At 44.7% G+C, this 17,793-nt stretch overlaps 2 protein-coding genes across 2 annotated transcripts in view; one reads left to right on the top strand and one right to left on the bottom strand.

Annotated features, from left to right (window-relative positions):
• nt5dc1 (5'-nucleotidase domain containing 1) overlaps positions 1-17,793 on the bottom strand; it is a 796,921-nt gene that overhangs the window by 458,794 nt on the left and 320,334 nt on the right. The gene's annotated exons all lie outside the window — the stretch shown is intronic.
• Positions 1-17,793, top strand: part of LOC139266982 (collagen alpha-2(IV) chain-like) — a 160,909-nt gene that overhangs the window by 5,823 nt on the left and 137,293 nt on the right. The window contains exons 4-5 of the mRNA XM_070884621.1: positions 9,008-9,085; positions 9,168-9,293. Coding sequence (XP_070740722.1) covers positions 9,008-9,085; positions 9,168-9,293 — 204 coding nt within the window. The remainder of the gene's footprint in view (positions 1-9,007; positions 9,086-9,167; positions 9,294-17,793) is intronic.

The following is a 17,793-nucleotide window of genomic DNA, read 5'->3' as shown; positions in this document are numbered from 1 at the left end:
TCTTTTGAAGTGCCAAAGCTCAATTAAAGATGGTTCACACTGCCCAATTCCTTATTAACTACATCACTTTTAGATAAAAGCACCTTCATTCTCCGTTTCTGCTGACAATCATTCTACATTCCAACTCTCCCACGAGTTACTTTTACATCCTTGTACATTGTGCAAAAACCTGAGCTGGTTCCTAAAAACACATAGCTGGCTATAAGCTGAATGTAAAATTGCCAGCATTTTACAATACTGTCAGTTGGGCCTTTTGGGCTGCCAGTCTTGCTGACTGTTGACAGTTTTACATTCAGTTTGCAATTGGCTGTGTGAGAACCATGCTTCTGGGAATTGGCGGTGCTCGAGTGCGACACAGGAATTGCTAGATGAAAAAGACCAAGGTCCATCTAGTTCACCATCTACCATCTTGGTAGTCAAATGATACAATAATAATGGAGTTGTTGTCTAATTGCGGCAATCAATTGATCTATAACAGACCGAGACAGGAGGCGAGGAAAACCCCCACTGGTGGAACGCTTTGGGAGCCATAGCTCCAAGTCACTTGTTCCTGGCAAACACGCCACACTTACTATGTCTCAAATTATTCATATAATGTCTTCCTAAGTATTATTTTCTGAAAGACATCTATCTAATTTTCATTTGAATGAATCACCACTATCTGCTTCCATCATCTCTCGAGGGAGCCTGTTCCATTTACCACTTGCTCACTGGTTTTCACAAATCAGTTTTGAATTGACCAGTTCTTCAAATGCAATCTGGTTCTGGACAAGGTGACACAGCTTGTTGTGATCTACATTATCTAGTCCTTTTTGAATCCTTAGGGGCTCAATTTTCCCCAGTATTTGCTCTGTTTTTTTTTGGAGTAGGCTGCTTTTTCTGGCTTAACCTAAAAATCCCCAGTTTCCCCCAATCAATTTGCACCAGGGTAACTGACTTAGTTAAATTTTTTAGGTAAGTTTTTTTTCTCAAGAAGGGGCGATACCAGACACCTATGCCAGTTCTGGCCATTTAGGCAACTTTGGCCAGCTAATAGTTATTCCATTTCTTCTTCGGCCAGCGTATCGGGAAAACCCTTGCGGAGTGTTAAAGAAATCGGCGCAGGTAAGTACATTGGAGACCATTCAGCCTGGGATAGGGGAGGGAAGCAGAGAGGACCTGGACCTGAACCAACCAAACCTTAGCAATGTTAAATAAATCAATGCGGAGTGCATTTGAAACTAAAAACTACGAACGAGACATTGAAAAATAAAATCCATTCAATAGAAACACCATTTCTCAGAGGGAACAGACTTGCAAAGCCATCCTTCGCACAATTAAAATAATCAAGAAATAATAATTACCGCAATTCTATAAGAAATAAAAAATTGAAGTCGTATCTTCAGCATCAAACTCCAATTCATCTATCTGCACTCAGCCTTGGAAGGCAGCGGGCCGGTGCGGGAGGCCACTCGGCCTGGGCTAGGCGTGGGAGGGAGTGAACTGACCGGCATCAGAGCCACAGAGTGGCGGCAAGTCAACGTAGAGGCTGGGGGCGATGGGGAAGGGAGCATACAGACCCTCCAACAACCCGTTAAAACAATAGCACGCCATACAGCCCCTTTAACAATAAGCACGGTCACAATATTATGTATATCCTAATGTAACTAATCCCTTAAGGAATATAAAAGAGGTAGTGTGAGTGGCTTCAACAATGAGGCCATTTTCAACGCAGTCCCTCAACTATTCCCTCAGCCGTGGTATTTTGAACAAACAGCCTTCAGTCTCAACAATATGGTGATTGCAGCATTTCGCTGTACTGATGTGCATGGCCTGATGCAGCGCAATTTGTCGGCTGGGAACTCGACACTGCAGTGAACGCACCGCTCTGGCAGGTTCGCCACTTCAAAGATAGTTTGAACACAGCCTTTCACTCAAGGGTCGTGCTGAACTGCCACTGCGCATGCGCAGACATCCCGGCACATTTTTCTGGCGCAGACCGCAGGCTCCACCCCCCGAGGTGACTGGCCACGCTGCACAGGTCCAGAGTAGAAGCCAAACATCGGCAAAAGTCTGAAGATTTTTTTCTGGAGCATCTATTGGTGTAATGAAGCGGCGCAACTCAGGTAAGTATGCTAAAAAAAAACGGGCTCGGGGAAAATTGAACCTCTAGTCCCTCCATCCCCTCAATAATTCCTGTTGACTTTTTCTACATCCTTTCACTAGCTGAAATATCGTTTTTGTACTGTGGTGACTTGCGTTGTATACAGTATTTCTTCTATGAGCAGTCGCTCCAATGATTATCTCAGTGCGGTGGCAGAATTACCTCACTATTGCGGCTGAATACTGACCTTTTAATGCATCCCAATATCTGATCTGCTCTACACATTGTCACCAAGCCTAGTTACAATAGCTTCAATTTATTGTCAATCAGGGTCTCACGCAATTTAAAAACAGCTATTTAGAGCTACTCCAAATCTCTTCAACATTTTGAAGTTTCACACTTACTTAAAACTGCAGATGTGAAAACTTTTGCTGACAAAATAAAGGCGAGTTTAATGGCGCGCCTTTAATAATGTGACAACCGACCACCAACTTGTGGTGAAGAAGAGAAATCCTGTGAATTGGGAATCGCCACAAGCTGCTGGATGATTTGCGCCACTCTTCCGTTAGCCAAACGAAAACGGCAGCTCGCCCTCAGCCACCCCGTTATTTTAAAGCATTTGTTGGATTTTCGTGTTAAATTCGTACTTATCAGTCTAATTACCCCTTTAATGGCAATGATAATTGTTAATGCACTGCCAATTAATCTCTCCCGCCCAGAAAGGAAACTATTTAATAAATTGTTGATGCTCATTCTTGCATGTAGTAAATTGTTCTTAGAGATTTTACAAATGTAAAATGTTACATTTTTTATTTTATTAATCTTATTTTCTGGCTCTTTATTAATCTATCTTATTTTCTCTAAATCCAATCTTTCTTTCTCTCTCGTTATTTATCTTTCTGTCCCTGATTTGACTCTAATTCTCCTGTTTCTTTCTCAATCCTTAAATCTCAATGGTTAAATAATTAGACTGTTGATCCCATCATTCACCAAGGCCCCATATACCCTGATGCCCTCACCACATTGCTATCAGCTCGCACTTCCAACAACTTACAGGGAAAAAACATTTCGAGCTGAAGGCGACGGAAAAAGTCCAACGGGGCACATTGTGAGATGCCATGCTCCAGCAAAATATGGGCCAATAATGGCCTGGAAATCCCAGCCTCCCCGGGTCCGTACGAAGTTTCTACAGTCCCGGGAAGGCATCGGAAAAGCCGGTTTTCAGCGCACCATGCGCATGCGCTGAAAACCAGCTTTTCCGATCTGTCAAGCTGGAGCTGGAGCTTGACAGATCATCCACAGATCAGGAGCGAAGACATTTGCAACGGCAAGATTGCAGGATTTACGCACATCTTGCCCAGCAAATGTCCTCAAAATTCTTGCACCTGAAAAAGCAGGCGCATAGCTTACCTTTACAGGCGCAAGTGTTTTAAAATATACATAACACAATAAAATAAAATTAAACACATTTTATTGTTAAAAACTCTGCCCACTAAGGTAAGTTTATTTTTAACACAAATTACAAATTTTTTTTTTTAAATCGGGAAAATATTGTTTTCTAAGGCATTTATGAACTTTAATTTTAATTAAGCTTAATTATGTGAAGTCTGTTTCTTATTTTTTATTCGTGCGTGTAAGGTTTTTTTCCCATTGATAGCAATGAGAACTTGTAGATACGGAGTTCTCATTGCTATTAATGAGAAAGCTGTGGAATACTTACCCGATTGGCTGAGCAGTCAGATGTGACTGCATCTTCTGCGTGGGAACTTTCCAGATGGGAATGTGCTTCGCAGCGCAGGAAGAGAAGGCCTCCCCACCGGAATCCAAGGCGCCTCCGAGACCACCAGGTAGATTCGTAAAAATTCTCCAGTCGGAGGCAATTGCCCGCAGGGAGCTTCCGACCGGAATTTCCAGGCCAATGTTTTCGGAATTACAATCCACAGTTCAATCAACTTTCTTGTGAAAATAGTAAATGGTGGCAATGAAACATCATATAACAACTCCCATATACTAATTGTAGATACTGAAGTAAAAAAAAACACATGATATAGGATCAAAAAGGTTGTTCGAAAAAAATTGACAAAAATAGGCTTAAGAGAATCGAGGTAGAGGTGATTAATCAATTACATCAGTTTGTCTGGCATGTATATAGAATTGAATACTTTGGGCTGGATTTTCACAAGGTTTGCAACCTAGTTTTCGCCACAATTTGACCCTCCGCAGCGAAAACCCGGTCGCAAAGCCCAGGCGGGATCCTCGGGTACCTGTTTGCAGCGGCGCTTTGAAGTACCACTGGGGAGAGGTGTGCCGACCTGCAACGACTCGAATTGCGATTGCATCCGAGTTTCGTCTCTCTCCCGACCCGTACGCCGCGCCCAGAATAGTGACAGGTCAAACCTGTCGGTGCAGCCCTGCCAGCAGTGGTAAGTATGAAAACCTGCAAAAAGGTAAGTTAAAGTTTTGCAGTGGTTAGATGGTTAAGGGTCTTGGAATATTGTTTGGAATTTTCCTTTTTTCCCCCCTTCCAAGGCCTTTCTCGCAGTGCTCCCTGCCCTGGACTAAAGTTGCTGAAAACAGTGGTTCGCGCCGTGAATGCTTGTGCAGCGCCTCCCTTACTGATAAAGGCCGAACGTTTGGGCTAAAAAACGGTAGCTTAGCGAAAATGTTAAGTTTCACATATCACTACCGTTTTCGCCAAAAACCCCCCAAAGGCCAAAAATCCATTCCTTTATATCTTAAAATGGTAAGCGACCTGGCACCGCAAAGGGTGTGCCGGGCTGCCTGTTGGCGGCTCGGTCAAACCAGCGGCTGCCATTGTTGGGCCGAATCAGGAGTCGGCCAACAATTAAAACAAAATGGTGGCTGCGGCAGTGCGATCTCCCCTTTAAGAGCGACCGCACCGCCCAGCTACTGGCAGCTTCCCGCCACGCAAAACTGTCGGGGGCACTGATCGGCAATGGCCGCGCTCCCGTAGGGTGGAAAAGGGGTCGGTGTGCTGGGCGGAAACACGGGACATGGTGGAAACCCGTTCCAGCCGCCGCCCCCAAGGCAATTGCAGATGGGTCGGTCCCACTGCCTGCCCTCGGTCAGAAAGGCCTTCCTGCCCCATTATGGTAATGGGCCTTAAAGGGGGCAATTTCCCCCCCTTTATCTCTTCATTTGCCTCTGCTCCTCTATTTTTCTATATATTTTCCAGTCGCTGTATACTTCTGACAAATGTTACTTTCTTGATCGACCATTAAAATCAAGATTTTTATCTCCCCTCCCCGCATTCCACCAAATATAAGAATGGATTGAATACCACCTGAAGGCTTTTCTCCTGGCTGAATAGTCGAGAGCTAGGAATCATAGTTTCAGGCTAAGGGTTGGCCATTTAGAACTGCAATGAGGAGAAATTTCATCATTCGAAGGGTTGTGAATCTTTGGAATTCTCTACTTCAGACAGCTGTGAATGCTCACCTGTTGAGTATATTCAAGACTGAGATCGACAGATTTTTGGATGTTAAGGGAATCAAGGAATTATGGGGATAGACGGGAAAGTGTAGTTGAGGTAGAAGATCAGCCATGATCTTGTTGAATGGTGGAGCAGGCTCGAGGGATCGTATGCCTAGTCCTGCTCCTATTTCTTATGAAGAGAGATGTTTAACTATGGTATGAGTTCTTTGCAAGCCCCAATCCTGTTCCAGCTTTAAACTCAAGGGAGTTATTTTTTATTCACTCTGGGGATATGGGCAGTACTAGCAAGGCCAGCATTTATTCCCCATTGCTAGTTGCTGTTGAGAGGGTGGTAGTAAGGCTTCTTGTTGAAATGTTGCAGTCCATGTGATGAAGCTATTCTAGCTGCTGTTAGATAGCAGGTTCCAGCATTTTGACCCAGCGACCATGAAGGAATGGCGGTTTATTTCCAAGTCAGGATAGTGTGTAACTTGGAGGGGAACTTGAAGCTGATAGTGTTCCCATGCGTCTGCTGACCTTGTCCTTCTAGGTGATGGAGGTCGTGGGTTAGAGAGGTTCTGTCAAAGAAGCCTTGGCAAGTTGCTGTACTATCTCTTCTTAGGCGATCCCTTGTATCAAGGATGACTTGCTTCCAGACCAAAAAGGGATGAGTTCAATGAAGGACCTGATATTCCAGGATCCCGAACTACATGTATATTGCAGAGTGGAAGATGCCTGTGCATGAATTTTTTTAATGTGTGGTGGCTGTTGCATGCCAGCCACCACATGGGCTTGAAAGAGCTAGGTCTTGGCTGTACTATATTCTGTCGCTAGGATACACTGCAGCCACAATGTACTGGTGGTGAATGGATGGCCAATTAAGTGGTTCCACCAGAGAGTTGTGCACAGATCTGTCTGGTAGAATACAGTTGGTGCACTCTAGGAGTTGCAGTGCAGAGTGTCACTAATACATTCTTTTACTTGTTGTCTGCCATCTGATTCAGTCTCAACAGCAGCGAAGACATTGCAAGGGCCAGAAATGTACCAAAACTCAAGCCCAGGCCCGAAAGAGCAGGACTGTGGAGGGAAGTGTAAGAACACAGATGAGTTTCATTATTTTGTCAATTATTTATTATGTTAGAAATTTTATTTTTGATACCATATTCCCAGTTCCTGAAAAACTAAGTTGGTAGCAGAAAGGACTATCAAAATATTTTGTGCAGTTTTATCAGTTGTCCTTCTGGTTGCTGGTATCATGGCACCTTTTTCTTTTATCTCTTGCTATTTACGAACGTAGCTTTGCTATTTCCTTGCTACATTTGAGACAATCAATCAACTTTAACAGTGATTAATTTTATCAATTATAATTTTGCCAATCAGGATTGCAAGTGTGATGGATACTCTGCCGTCCCTGTACGAACACGTGCTAGACAGAAAACATTGAATTATATGAAAAGAAACAACAGTGCAGCGAGCAATCCTCAGGAAACCACAGATTTCTTCAAATAATTAACTTTTTTTTTTTACAGAGAAAACTGGTAGTTTGGAGACAGACGCATCAGTTCCAATTACTTGTATGTGAAGATGTCGGCAAAAAGAAACATTTCATGATCTTAAAGAAAAAATATTAAGAACTTATGACTTCTGGTGTGAAATGATTCCAATCTAACTGTACAGCCGCTTAGCTAAGTGCTTGCAGATCCTATTCCTCCGAAAAGAATAGGGCTAAATGCCCACATTATTCCAAGGACAGTGTATTGCATCAAATACAGATAATTCCACAGAATAACCCAGTATGTCTGGAAAACATACCCCTAGGGATGTTCATAAGCAAACCCAAGATGTGCGTAAGTATATTTAGACAGCTGTGCTGATGGTTTTCTATTTTTCTTCAAGCAAAACTGTGTGTTTTTCTCCCATTCTAGAATACAAATGAAAACTCCAGATGGTTTAATGGTCAATGCTAACCAAGAGATAGAATATTTAAGCTTTTAATTATGCCAAAGAAGACATTGGAAAATTTACCATATATGCATTTCTTTATTCATATAACACATGGTAAAAGGAAAAATAGATTTATCTCCTGCCTCTCCTCCACTGCCTCATCCTGTGGTATCATCATCATAGGCGGTCCCTCGAACGAGGATGACCTGCTTCCACGAGTTCACAGATGTTTCAATGAAGGACCTGATGTTTCAGTCCTGAACTCCAATGGAAGGGTTGGAAGATACCTGCATGTGGATTTTTTTAACATGTGGTGACCGTTGCACAGGCGCGACAGAGCTAGGTCTTTATCCAGTGGCAAGGGTTAACCAGGATGACTGCAGATCTGCTCTGCTGCACGGACCTAGTGCGCACACATATCGCACTGTGGGCTGGCCTGTGCTGCCCCTGGGCCCTCGGCTCTTCTGGGCCCTGTACCCACATTTGCCGCACCTCCACCACGATCTCCTGCCGCACCTTCACACCAAACATTCACCGGACCTCCGCCAAGAAGCGTTATCATACAAAATTTGACACCAAACCACATAAGAAGGTATTAGGACAGATAACCAACAGCTTGGTCAAACAGGTAGGTTTCAAGTGCGTCTTAAAAAAAAGACTTGCATTTATACAGCGCCCCCCACAACCCCAGAATGTCCCAAAGCTCTCCACAGTACTTTTGAAGTGTATTCACTGCTGCAACGTAGCAAACAAGACCACCACCCCGCGCACAGCAAGCTTCCACAAACAGCAATGCGACAACGGCAAAACCATCTGCTCCAGCGATGCCGGTTGAGGGACAAACATCAGCTCAGGACACCGGGGACAACTCTCCCGCTCCCCCTCCAATGGTACCATGGATCCTCCACATCCACCCGAGAGCGCAGACGGGGCCCCGGCGATATCCCATCCGAAAGACGGCATGTCCGACAGCACAGCGTTCCCCCAGCACTGTCTCTCCGACAGTGCAGCGCTCCCTCAGCATCGCCCCTCCGACAGTGCAGCACCCCCCCAGCACCACCCCTCCGACATTGCAGCACCACCCCTCCGACAATGCAGCGTCCCCTCAGCACCGCCCCTCCGACAGTGCGGCGATCCCTCAGTACTGCCATTCTGAGAGTGCAGCACTGCCTCAGTCCTACCCCGCCGCCAATGCAGCATTGCCTCACTACTGCCCCTCCAAAAGTGTGGCGCTCCCTCAGCATCGCACTGGGAGTACGGGGCTCCAGTCCCTGAAGTGAGGTCCCTGAAGTGAGGAATGAACCCACAACCATCTAAACCCAGAGGCGAGAGATACCAACTGAGCCACGGCTAACAGCCCTTGCCAGCGATTGGAAGGTCAGAAAGGGACGCGCTGTTGTTAAAGATGATGTTTTTAACTCTGTATCCCAATCGCTAATCCCACCGCCCCCCCGCCCCGCCCCCACTCCAACACAGCCAGATGTAAAGTACTGACCTTCCCGAACAAATTTTCATGTCTATTTAGAAGAAATTTGTTCTTTCAAGATCTTTGCGGAGAATGTGGAGAACGCCAGAAAGCTGCAGGAAGTGGAGAAAGGGTCTGCGAAGTACGTGAGCTGTCAGGTACCAGAACCACTTACACTGGCCTCGAACACTTGGAGACATTCAACTTTCTGTTTTATTCCCATTTGGAGTTTTTTTGCAGTTCTGATGGTTAGTGCCACTATTCATGATAAAAGTTATACTAGTGATGTTACTCTTATTACTAATTGCCATTGGATTACCAACAACAGTAATAGGCTATTACGTCACACGTACAGCACAGAAACAGGTTGTCCCATGCTTACTGGCAGCTTTCTGGTACCTTGCCTATGTGGCCATTCTTTGTCAATGTGTTGACAGGCCATTCAAGAAGGCAGCGGGCCGCCGATGAGGGAGCCCATTCGGCCTGGGATAGGGGTGGTGCGCTTCGGCCCCTCCCACACAGCCTGCAGCACACTCTCACAGATTCTGGGGGTGAGGAGCTACTGCGCATGCGCACACACTCTAGCGCGCATGTGTAGAGGTCCCAGCAATGTTTTCAGCGCCGGGGCCTGGCTCCGCCTCCGAATCCAGTTGCCACGCTATGCCACCATCGGGGAGAGGCCGGGGAGCTGCAAAACTCAGCCCGTTATGGACCCAAATTTGGCCAGTACAGATTTCTGGCGCACTCACCAGAGGTGTGCCCTTGGAGTTCTACAAAAGTGGCGCACCTTTGGTGAGTGCGCCAGAAATCTGTACTGGCCAAATTTGGGCCCATAATGGGATGCTTCTGTATCACTGCAAATACTTACCCTGAATTCCATTTGCTTTTTTTAAATGGTCTTTTCTGGCTGGATTTACTAATTTAAAGATCTGTATCTGCACCAATTTATCTCTCTGTTTCTGTAATTGTTAAGAATCTTACAATTCAAGGTAAATTCGTTTCACTGTCCTCTTTTGTGAAATGCACTACGTCATATTTTTCTGCATTGAACTGCGTGTGCCACCTTTAAGCTCAATCTGTTAACTTGTCTCTGATCTCCTTGTCTCTGACGTTTTTTCAGTTTTCCACACCACCTAATTTAGTATTGTCTGAAATCATTTATTTTGTGCCCATGTCCAAATCATTTATATGAATGGAAAATAAAGGAGGCCCCAGCACAGATGCCTGGGCCACCCCAGTATCTACATCCCACCAATGCAAAAAATACTTTGTCCCAACTCTATTTTTGCTCTCTATATTTGTGCAGCCATGCTCCCTTTAATACGATATTCCTTAATTAATGTAACAAGTATCTTATCAAATGTCTTCTGAAAATCGATATATACTATATTTATTGCATTCCCCATCACCTGATTTCCTCAAAATTGCCCTTTACAAATCATTGCTAACTGTCCTTGATTAGTTCATTCCTTTCTAAGTGGTCAGTAATTTGACAACATATGCACTCAAGGCCCTTAAAATTGGTACCTTTTGCGCTGGCCCTTAAGGCTGGTTTTGAATAAAAAGTGGCGGCCACCTCGCTTCCGCCCACTTTTGGCGTGGAATGCGGTGGCCACCATATTGGGCAGGTCAGCAGCGCTGCAGTTGCCTGCGCTTGCCACAAATATTTTAATGATTAAGAGAGTGTCTACAGGTTCAACAGGTAAGAGCTGCTACAGGTATATAAACAGGAATGGAGTAGATAAAGTAAATGTTGGTCCTTTAGAGGATGAGACTGGGGGATTAATAATGGAAAACAGGGAAATGGCAGAGACTTTGAAGAAATATTTTGTATTGGTCTTCACAGGAGAAGACACTAAAAACATCCCAATAGTTGATCATCAACGGGTTATTGTGAGGGGCAACTTAGAACAATCACGAGAGAAAAAGTACGAGGCAAATTAATGGGACTAAAGGTGGACAAGTCCCCTCGACTTGATGGCCTGCATTTTGGGGTCTTAAAAGAAGTGGCTACAGAGATAGTGGATGCATTGGTTGTAAACTGCCAAAATTCCCTGTATTCTGGAGGTCCCAGTGGATTGGAATACCGCAAATGTAACGCCCCTATTTAAGAAAGGAGGGAGACAGACAGAAAGCAGGAAACTATAGACCAGTTAGCCTAACATCTGTCATTTGGAAAATGCTGGAGTCCATTATTAAGGAAGTACTAGCAGGACATTAAGAAAATCATAATACAATCAAGCAGAGCTAGCATGGTTTTATGAAAGGGAAATCATGTTTGACAAATTTGCTGGAGTTCTTTGAGGATGTAACAAGCAGGGTGGATAAGGGGGAACCAGTAGATGTTGTGTATTTGGATTTCCAGAAGGCATTCGATAAGGTGCCACATAAAAGGTTACTGCACAAGATAAGAGCTCACGGGGTTGGGGGCAATATATTAGCGTGAAGAGGATTGGCTAACTAACAGAAAACAGAGAGTCAGGATAAATGGGTCATTTTCCGGTTGGCAAACTGTAACCAGTGGGGTGCCACAGGGATCAGTGCTGGGGCCTCAACTATTTACGATCAATATTAATGACTTGGATGAGGGGACCAAGTGTACTGTAGCCAAATTTGCTGATGATACAAAGATGGGTGGGAAAGCAAGTTGTGATAAGGATGCAAATAATCTGCAAAGGGATAGAGATAGGTTAAGTGAGTGGGTAAAAATTTGGCAGATAGACTATAATGTGGGAAAATATAAGGTTGTCCACTTTGGTGGGAAAAATAAAAAAGCAAATTATTATTTAAATGCTGCAGTATAAAGGGATCTGGGGGACCTTGTACATGAAACACAAGAAGGTAGCATGCAGGTATAGCAAGTAATTAGGAAGGCAAATGAAATGTTGGCCTTTATTGCAAGGGGAATGGTGTATAAAAGTAGGGAAGTCCTGCTACAACTGAGACCACACCTGGAGTACTGCGACAGTTTTGGTCCCCTTATTTAGGGAGGGATATACTTGCATTGGAGACAGTTCAGAGAAGGTTCACAAGGTTGATTCCTGAGATGAAGGGGTTGTCTTATGAAGAAAGGTTGAGCTGGTTTGGGCCTATACTCATTGGAATTAAGAATGAGAGGTGATCTTATTGAAATGTATGAGATTCTGAGGGGGCTTGACAGGGTAGATGCAGAGAGGATGTTTCCCCTCCTTTGATCAAGAACTAGGGGGCATAGTTTCAGAATAAGGGGTCGCCCATTTAAAACGGAAGTGAGGAGGAATTTCTTCTCTCAGAGGGTCATGAATCTTTGGATTTTTCTACCGCAGAGAGCAGTGGAGGTTGGGTCATTGAATATATTTAAGGTGGAGATAGACAGATTTTTGAACGATAAGGGAGTCAAGGGTTATGGGGAGTGGGCAGGGAAGTGGAGTTGAGGCCAAGATCAGATCAGCCATGATCTTATTGAATGACGGAGCAGGCTCAAGGGGTCAAATGGCCGACTCCTGTTCCTATTTCTTATGTTTATGCGACGTGCAAAGCCAAAATGACATTCATGCTCAGTGAGTTTACACTGCTCCTCTTACGCCCTCTCCAAAGCACGCCCGTGCGTGCAGCCATTGCTAGCAGCCATTGCTAGCGCATAGAGCCAGGAGAAAGCAGTGGAGTTCTATAGATCTCTGCCAAAGTCTTCAATAACTCTGCAGAGTATGTCCAGTCCAGTGATATGGCTCCTGGTCATTGCTGCAGAAACACATCAGCAGACTGAATGTCTGTTCTATACACGTTACATGCCAGCACTCAACCGGAGCAGGTCAGTGAGTTCTGGCATGTAATGTGTATAGAACAGCATCTAGTTACAAATAGTTTGGGAGACTTGTACTGCATCTAAAGGCCTGATCTATTACTGTCGGTCAGGTGTGTCAGTAAACTGGAAATTAAATGATATCAGGGCTTTGTAAATGTTTATTGTTATTGTTACAAACTTCCATATTCTGAAGTAACAAGTGTGTGCTTACTACATTTTCAATGAAAGGAGATCCAACGACTTTCTTCTGTTTCTGAAGGAATTTGTACATCTGCATTTACTCATATCGATATTCAGGTGTTCAGGGTATCCAGTAAACTTTTCACATCTCGTTCTATTCGGGGAGGAATCATGGATCACCTATGCCGGTTCTGACATCCAATGTTGCAAACAACTCTCCCAATTCCAGGACACCATTGCCCTTACAAAATGCTTATCCTAGTACTTTCTAGAGAGGTATACTCTTAAAAAGACATAATGAAAAGCCTCTGCAATAACAAAGCTTATTCACTATGTATGTGTATTAAAAGAATAGGTTGTTTTATTTATCTTCCAGGGAGTAGAATCGGTAATATTGGTTGCATTTTTTCAAATGACAGTCTATTTTCACGCTTTGATTTTTCTTGCATACCCTCTCTGTCAACTAAGACACAGAACTGGAAACATTGCAATTCATTAAGAAATCACAATATTTTCAGAACACCGCAGAGATAGATTAGACCAAACCTTCGGCCTCCGACCAATTTTACAACCTGAAAGAGCAAGTTGCATGGAAGATTCTGCCCTGCACTCATTTAAATCAGCACCAAACTGCCTGCTCTCCTTTTACAGGTGGCCGTTAACCTTGGCGCGTCCGTTTTCGGGTTTAATCAAATTTCTCGGCTGAAGATAAAAAAAACTGGTCTATAGCTTCCTGACTTATTGCTATCCCCCTTTTGGAACAGGGTTACAACATTTGTTCTGCTCCTTGGCACAAACATCGAGGAGGTGGAGCGGCTGCGTGGGGGGGCCTTCAACTGCAGGGAGAGAAAGCAAAAAAGTATACAGAAATTGAAGGGGGACGTCACAGCCAAGGGAGTAAGTGATTGGTGAGTAGTTTTTCTTCGTCTTCTTTATCAATAGGTAACCTTTATCATTGTTGTTGCCAAATTATGTATATCTAGGGGTTAAGTCATGGCAGGAGAGCGCAGAAACATAGAAAATAGGTGCAGGAGTAGGCCATTCATCACTTCGAGCCTGCACCGCCATCAATGAGTTCATGGCTGAACATGCAACTTCAGTATCCCATTCCTGCTTTCTCGCCATACCCCTTGATCCCCCGAGTAGTAAGGACGACATCTAACTCCTTTTTGAATATATTTAGTGAATTGGCCTCAACAACTTTCTGTGGTAGAGAATTCCACAGGTTCACCACTCACTGGGTGAAGAAATTTCTCCTCATCTCGATCCTAAATGGCTTACCCCTTATCCTTAGACTGTGACCCCTGGTTCTGGACTTCCCCAGCATTGGGAACATTCTTCCTGCATCTAAACTCGTCAGAATTTTAAATGTTTCGATGAGATCCCCTCTCATTCGTCTGAACTCCAGTGAATACAAGCCCACTTGATCCAGTCTTACTTGATAAGTCAGTCCCGCCATCCCGGGAATCAGTCTGGTGAATCTTCGCTGCACTCCCTCAATAGCAAGAATGTCCTTCCTCAAGTTAGGAGACCAAAACTGTACACAATACTCCAGGTGTTGCCTCACCAAGGCCCTGTACAACTGTAGTAACACCTCCCTGCCCCTGTACTCAAATCCCCTCGCTATGAAGGCCAACATGCCATTTGCTTTCTTAACCACCTGCTGTACCTGCATGCCAACCTTCAATGACTGATGTACCATGACACCCAGGTCTCGTTGCACCTCCCCTTTTCCTAATCTGTCACCATTCAGATAATAGTCTGTCTCTCTGTTTTTACCACCAAAGTGGATAACCTCACATTTATCCACATTATACTTCATCTGCCATGCATTTGCCCACTCACCTAACCTACCCAAGTCACTCTGCAGCCTCATAGCATCCTCCTCGCAGCTCACACTGCCACCCAACTTAGTGTCATCCGCAAATTTGGAGATACTACATTTAATCCCCTCGTCTAAATCATTAATGTACAATGTAAACAGCTGGGGCCCCAGCACAGAACCTTGCGGTACCCCACTAGTTGCTGCCTGCCATTCTGAAAAGTACCCATTTACTCCTACTCTTTGCTTCCTGTCTGCCAACCAGTTTTTAATCCACGTTAACACACTACCCCCAATCCCATGTGCTTTAACTTGGCACATTAATCTCGTGTGGGACCTTGTCGAAAGCCTTCTGAAAGTCCAAATATACCACATCAACTGGTTCTCCCTTATCCACTCGACTGCAAACATCCTCAAAAAATTCCAGAAGATTTGTCAAGCATGATTTCCCTTTCACAAATCCATGCTGACTTGGACCTATCATGTCACCTCTTTCCAAATGCGCTGCTATGACATCCTTAATAATTGATTCCATCATTTTACCTATTACCAATGTCAGGCTGACCGGTCTATAATTCCCTGTTTTCTCTCTCCCTCCTTTTTTAAAAAGTGGGGTTACATTGGCTACCCTCCACTCCATAGGAACTGATCCAGAGTCTATGGAATGTTGGAAAATGACTGTCAATGCATCCGCTATTTCCAAGGCCACCTCCTTAAGTACTCTGGGATGCAGGCCCTGGGGATTTATCGGCTTTCAATCCCATCAATTTCCCCAACACAATTTCCCGACTAATAAGGATTTCCCTCAGTTCCTCCTCTTACTAGAACCTCTGACCCCTTTTATATCCGGAATGTTGTTTGTGTCCTCCTTAGTGAATACCGAACCAAAGTACTTGTTCAATTGGTCTGCCATTTCTTTGTTCCCCATTGTGACTTCCCCTGATTCTGACTGCAGGGGACCTACGTTTGTCTTTACTAACCTTTTTCTCTTTACATATCTATAGAAGCTTTTGCAGTCCATCTTAATGTTCCCTGCAAGCTTCCTCTCGTACTCTATTTTCCCTGCCCTAATCAAACCCTTTGTCCTCCTCTGCTGAGTTCTAAATTTCTCCCAGTCCCCGGGTTCGCTGCTATTTCTGGCCAATTTGTATGCCACTTCCTTGGCTTTAATACTATCCCTGATTTCCCTTGATAGCCACGGTTGAGCCACCTTCCCTTTTTTATCTTTACGCCAGACAGGAATGTACAATTGTTGTAGTTCATCCATGCGGTCTCTAAATGTCTGCCATTGCTCATCTGCCGTCAATCCCTTAAATATCATTCGCCAATCTATCCTAGCCAATTCACGCCTCATACCTTCAAAGTTACCCTTCTTTAAGTTCTGGACCATGGTCTCTGAATTAACTGTTTCATTCTCCATCCTAATGTAGAATTCCACCATGTCATGGTCACTCTTCCCCAAGGGGCCTCGCACAACGAGATTGCTGATTAATCCTCTCTCATTACAAAACACCCAGTCTAAGATGGCCTCCCCGCTAGTTGGTTCCTTGACATATTGGTCTAGAAAACCATCCCTTATGCACTCCAGGAAATCCTCCTCCACCGTATTGCTTCCAGTTTGGTTAGCCCAATCTATATGGATATTAAAGTCACCCATGATAACTGCTGCACCTTTATTGCATGCACCCCTAATTTCCTGTTTGATGCCCTCCCCAACATCACTGCTACTTTTTGGAGGTCTGTACACAACTCTCACTAACATTTTTTGCCTTTTGGTGTTCTTCAGCACTACCCATATAGATTTCACATCATCCAAGCTAATGTCCTTCCCAACTATTGCGTCCTCCTGTGCTAGGTGGGAAGTCAGGGATGCTAGCAGTGTCCCTGATGACTACATGTGCAGGAAGTGCATCTGGCTGCAGCTCCTCACAGACCGCATTGCGGCACTGGAGCTGCGGGTGGATGTACTCTGGAGCATCTGCGAAGCGGAGGATGTCGTGAATAGCATGTTTAGTGAGTTGACCACACCGCAGGTAAAGGGTACACAGCCAGATAGGGGATGGGTGACTAACAGGAAGAGCAGTGGAAGGAAGGTAGTGCAGGGGTCCCCTGCGGTCATCCCCCTGCAAAACAGATACACCTCTTTGGGTACTGTTGAGGGGGATGACTTATCAGGGGAGAGCAGCAGCAGCCAAGTTCGTGGCACCGTCGGTGGCTCTGCTGCACAGGAGGGCAGGAAAAAGAGTGGGAGAAGTATAGTGGTAGGGGATTCTATTGTAAGGGGAATAGATAGACGTTTCTGCGGCCACAATCAAGACTCCAGGATGGTATGTTGCCTCTCTGGTGCAAGGATCAAGGATGTCTCGGAGCGGCTGCAGGACATTTTGAAGGGGGAGGGTGAACAGCCAGTTGTGATGGTGCATATAGGTACCAACGATATAGGTAAAAAAACAGGATGAGGTCCTACAAGACGAATTTAGGGAGCTAGAAGCTAAATTAAAAAGTAGGACCTCAAAGGTAGTGATCTCAGGATTGCTACCAGTGCCACGTGCCAGTCAAAGTAGGAATAGCAGGATAGCTCAGATGACTACATGGCTTGAGGAGTGGTGCAGAAGAGAGGGATTCAAATTCCTGGGACACTGGAACCGGTTCTGGGGGAGATGGGACCAGTACAAACCGGATGGTTTGCACCTGGGCAGGACCGGAACCAATGTCCTCGGGGGAGTGTTTGCAAGTGCTGTTGGGGAGGGGTTAAACTAATATGGCAGGGGGATGGGAACCGATGCAGGGAAACAGAGGTAAGTAGAATGGGGGCAGAAGCAAAAGATACAAAGAAGAAAAGTAAAAGTGGAAGGTAGAGAAACCCAAGTTAAAAAGCAAAAAGGACCACTTTACAGCAAAATTCTGAAGGGCCAAAATGTGTTAAAAAGACAAGCCTCAATGTGAGGAGTATTCATAATCAGGTGGACGAATTAACTGTGCAGGCAGCAATTAATGAATATGATATAATTGGCATCACGGAGACATGGCTCCAGGGTGACCAAGGCTGAGAACTCAACATCCAGGGGTATTCAACATTC

Source organism: Pristiophorus japonicus, chromosome 7 (genome assembly GCF_044704955.1).
Source record: "Pristiophorus japonicus isolate sPriJap1 chromosome 7, sPriJap1.hap1, whole genome shotgun sequence".
Classification (NCBI taxonomy): domain Eukaryota; kingdom Metazoa; phylum Chordata; class Chondrichthyes; family Pristiophoridae; genus Pristiophorus; species Pristiophorus japonicus.
This window is presented reverse-complemented; position numbering and strand designations above follow the sequence as displayed.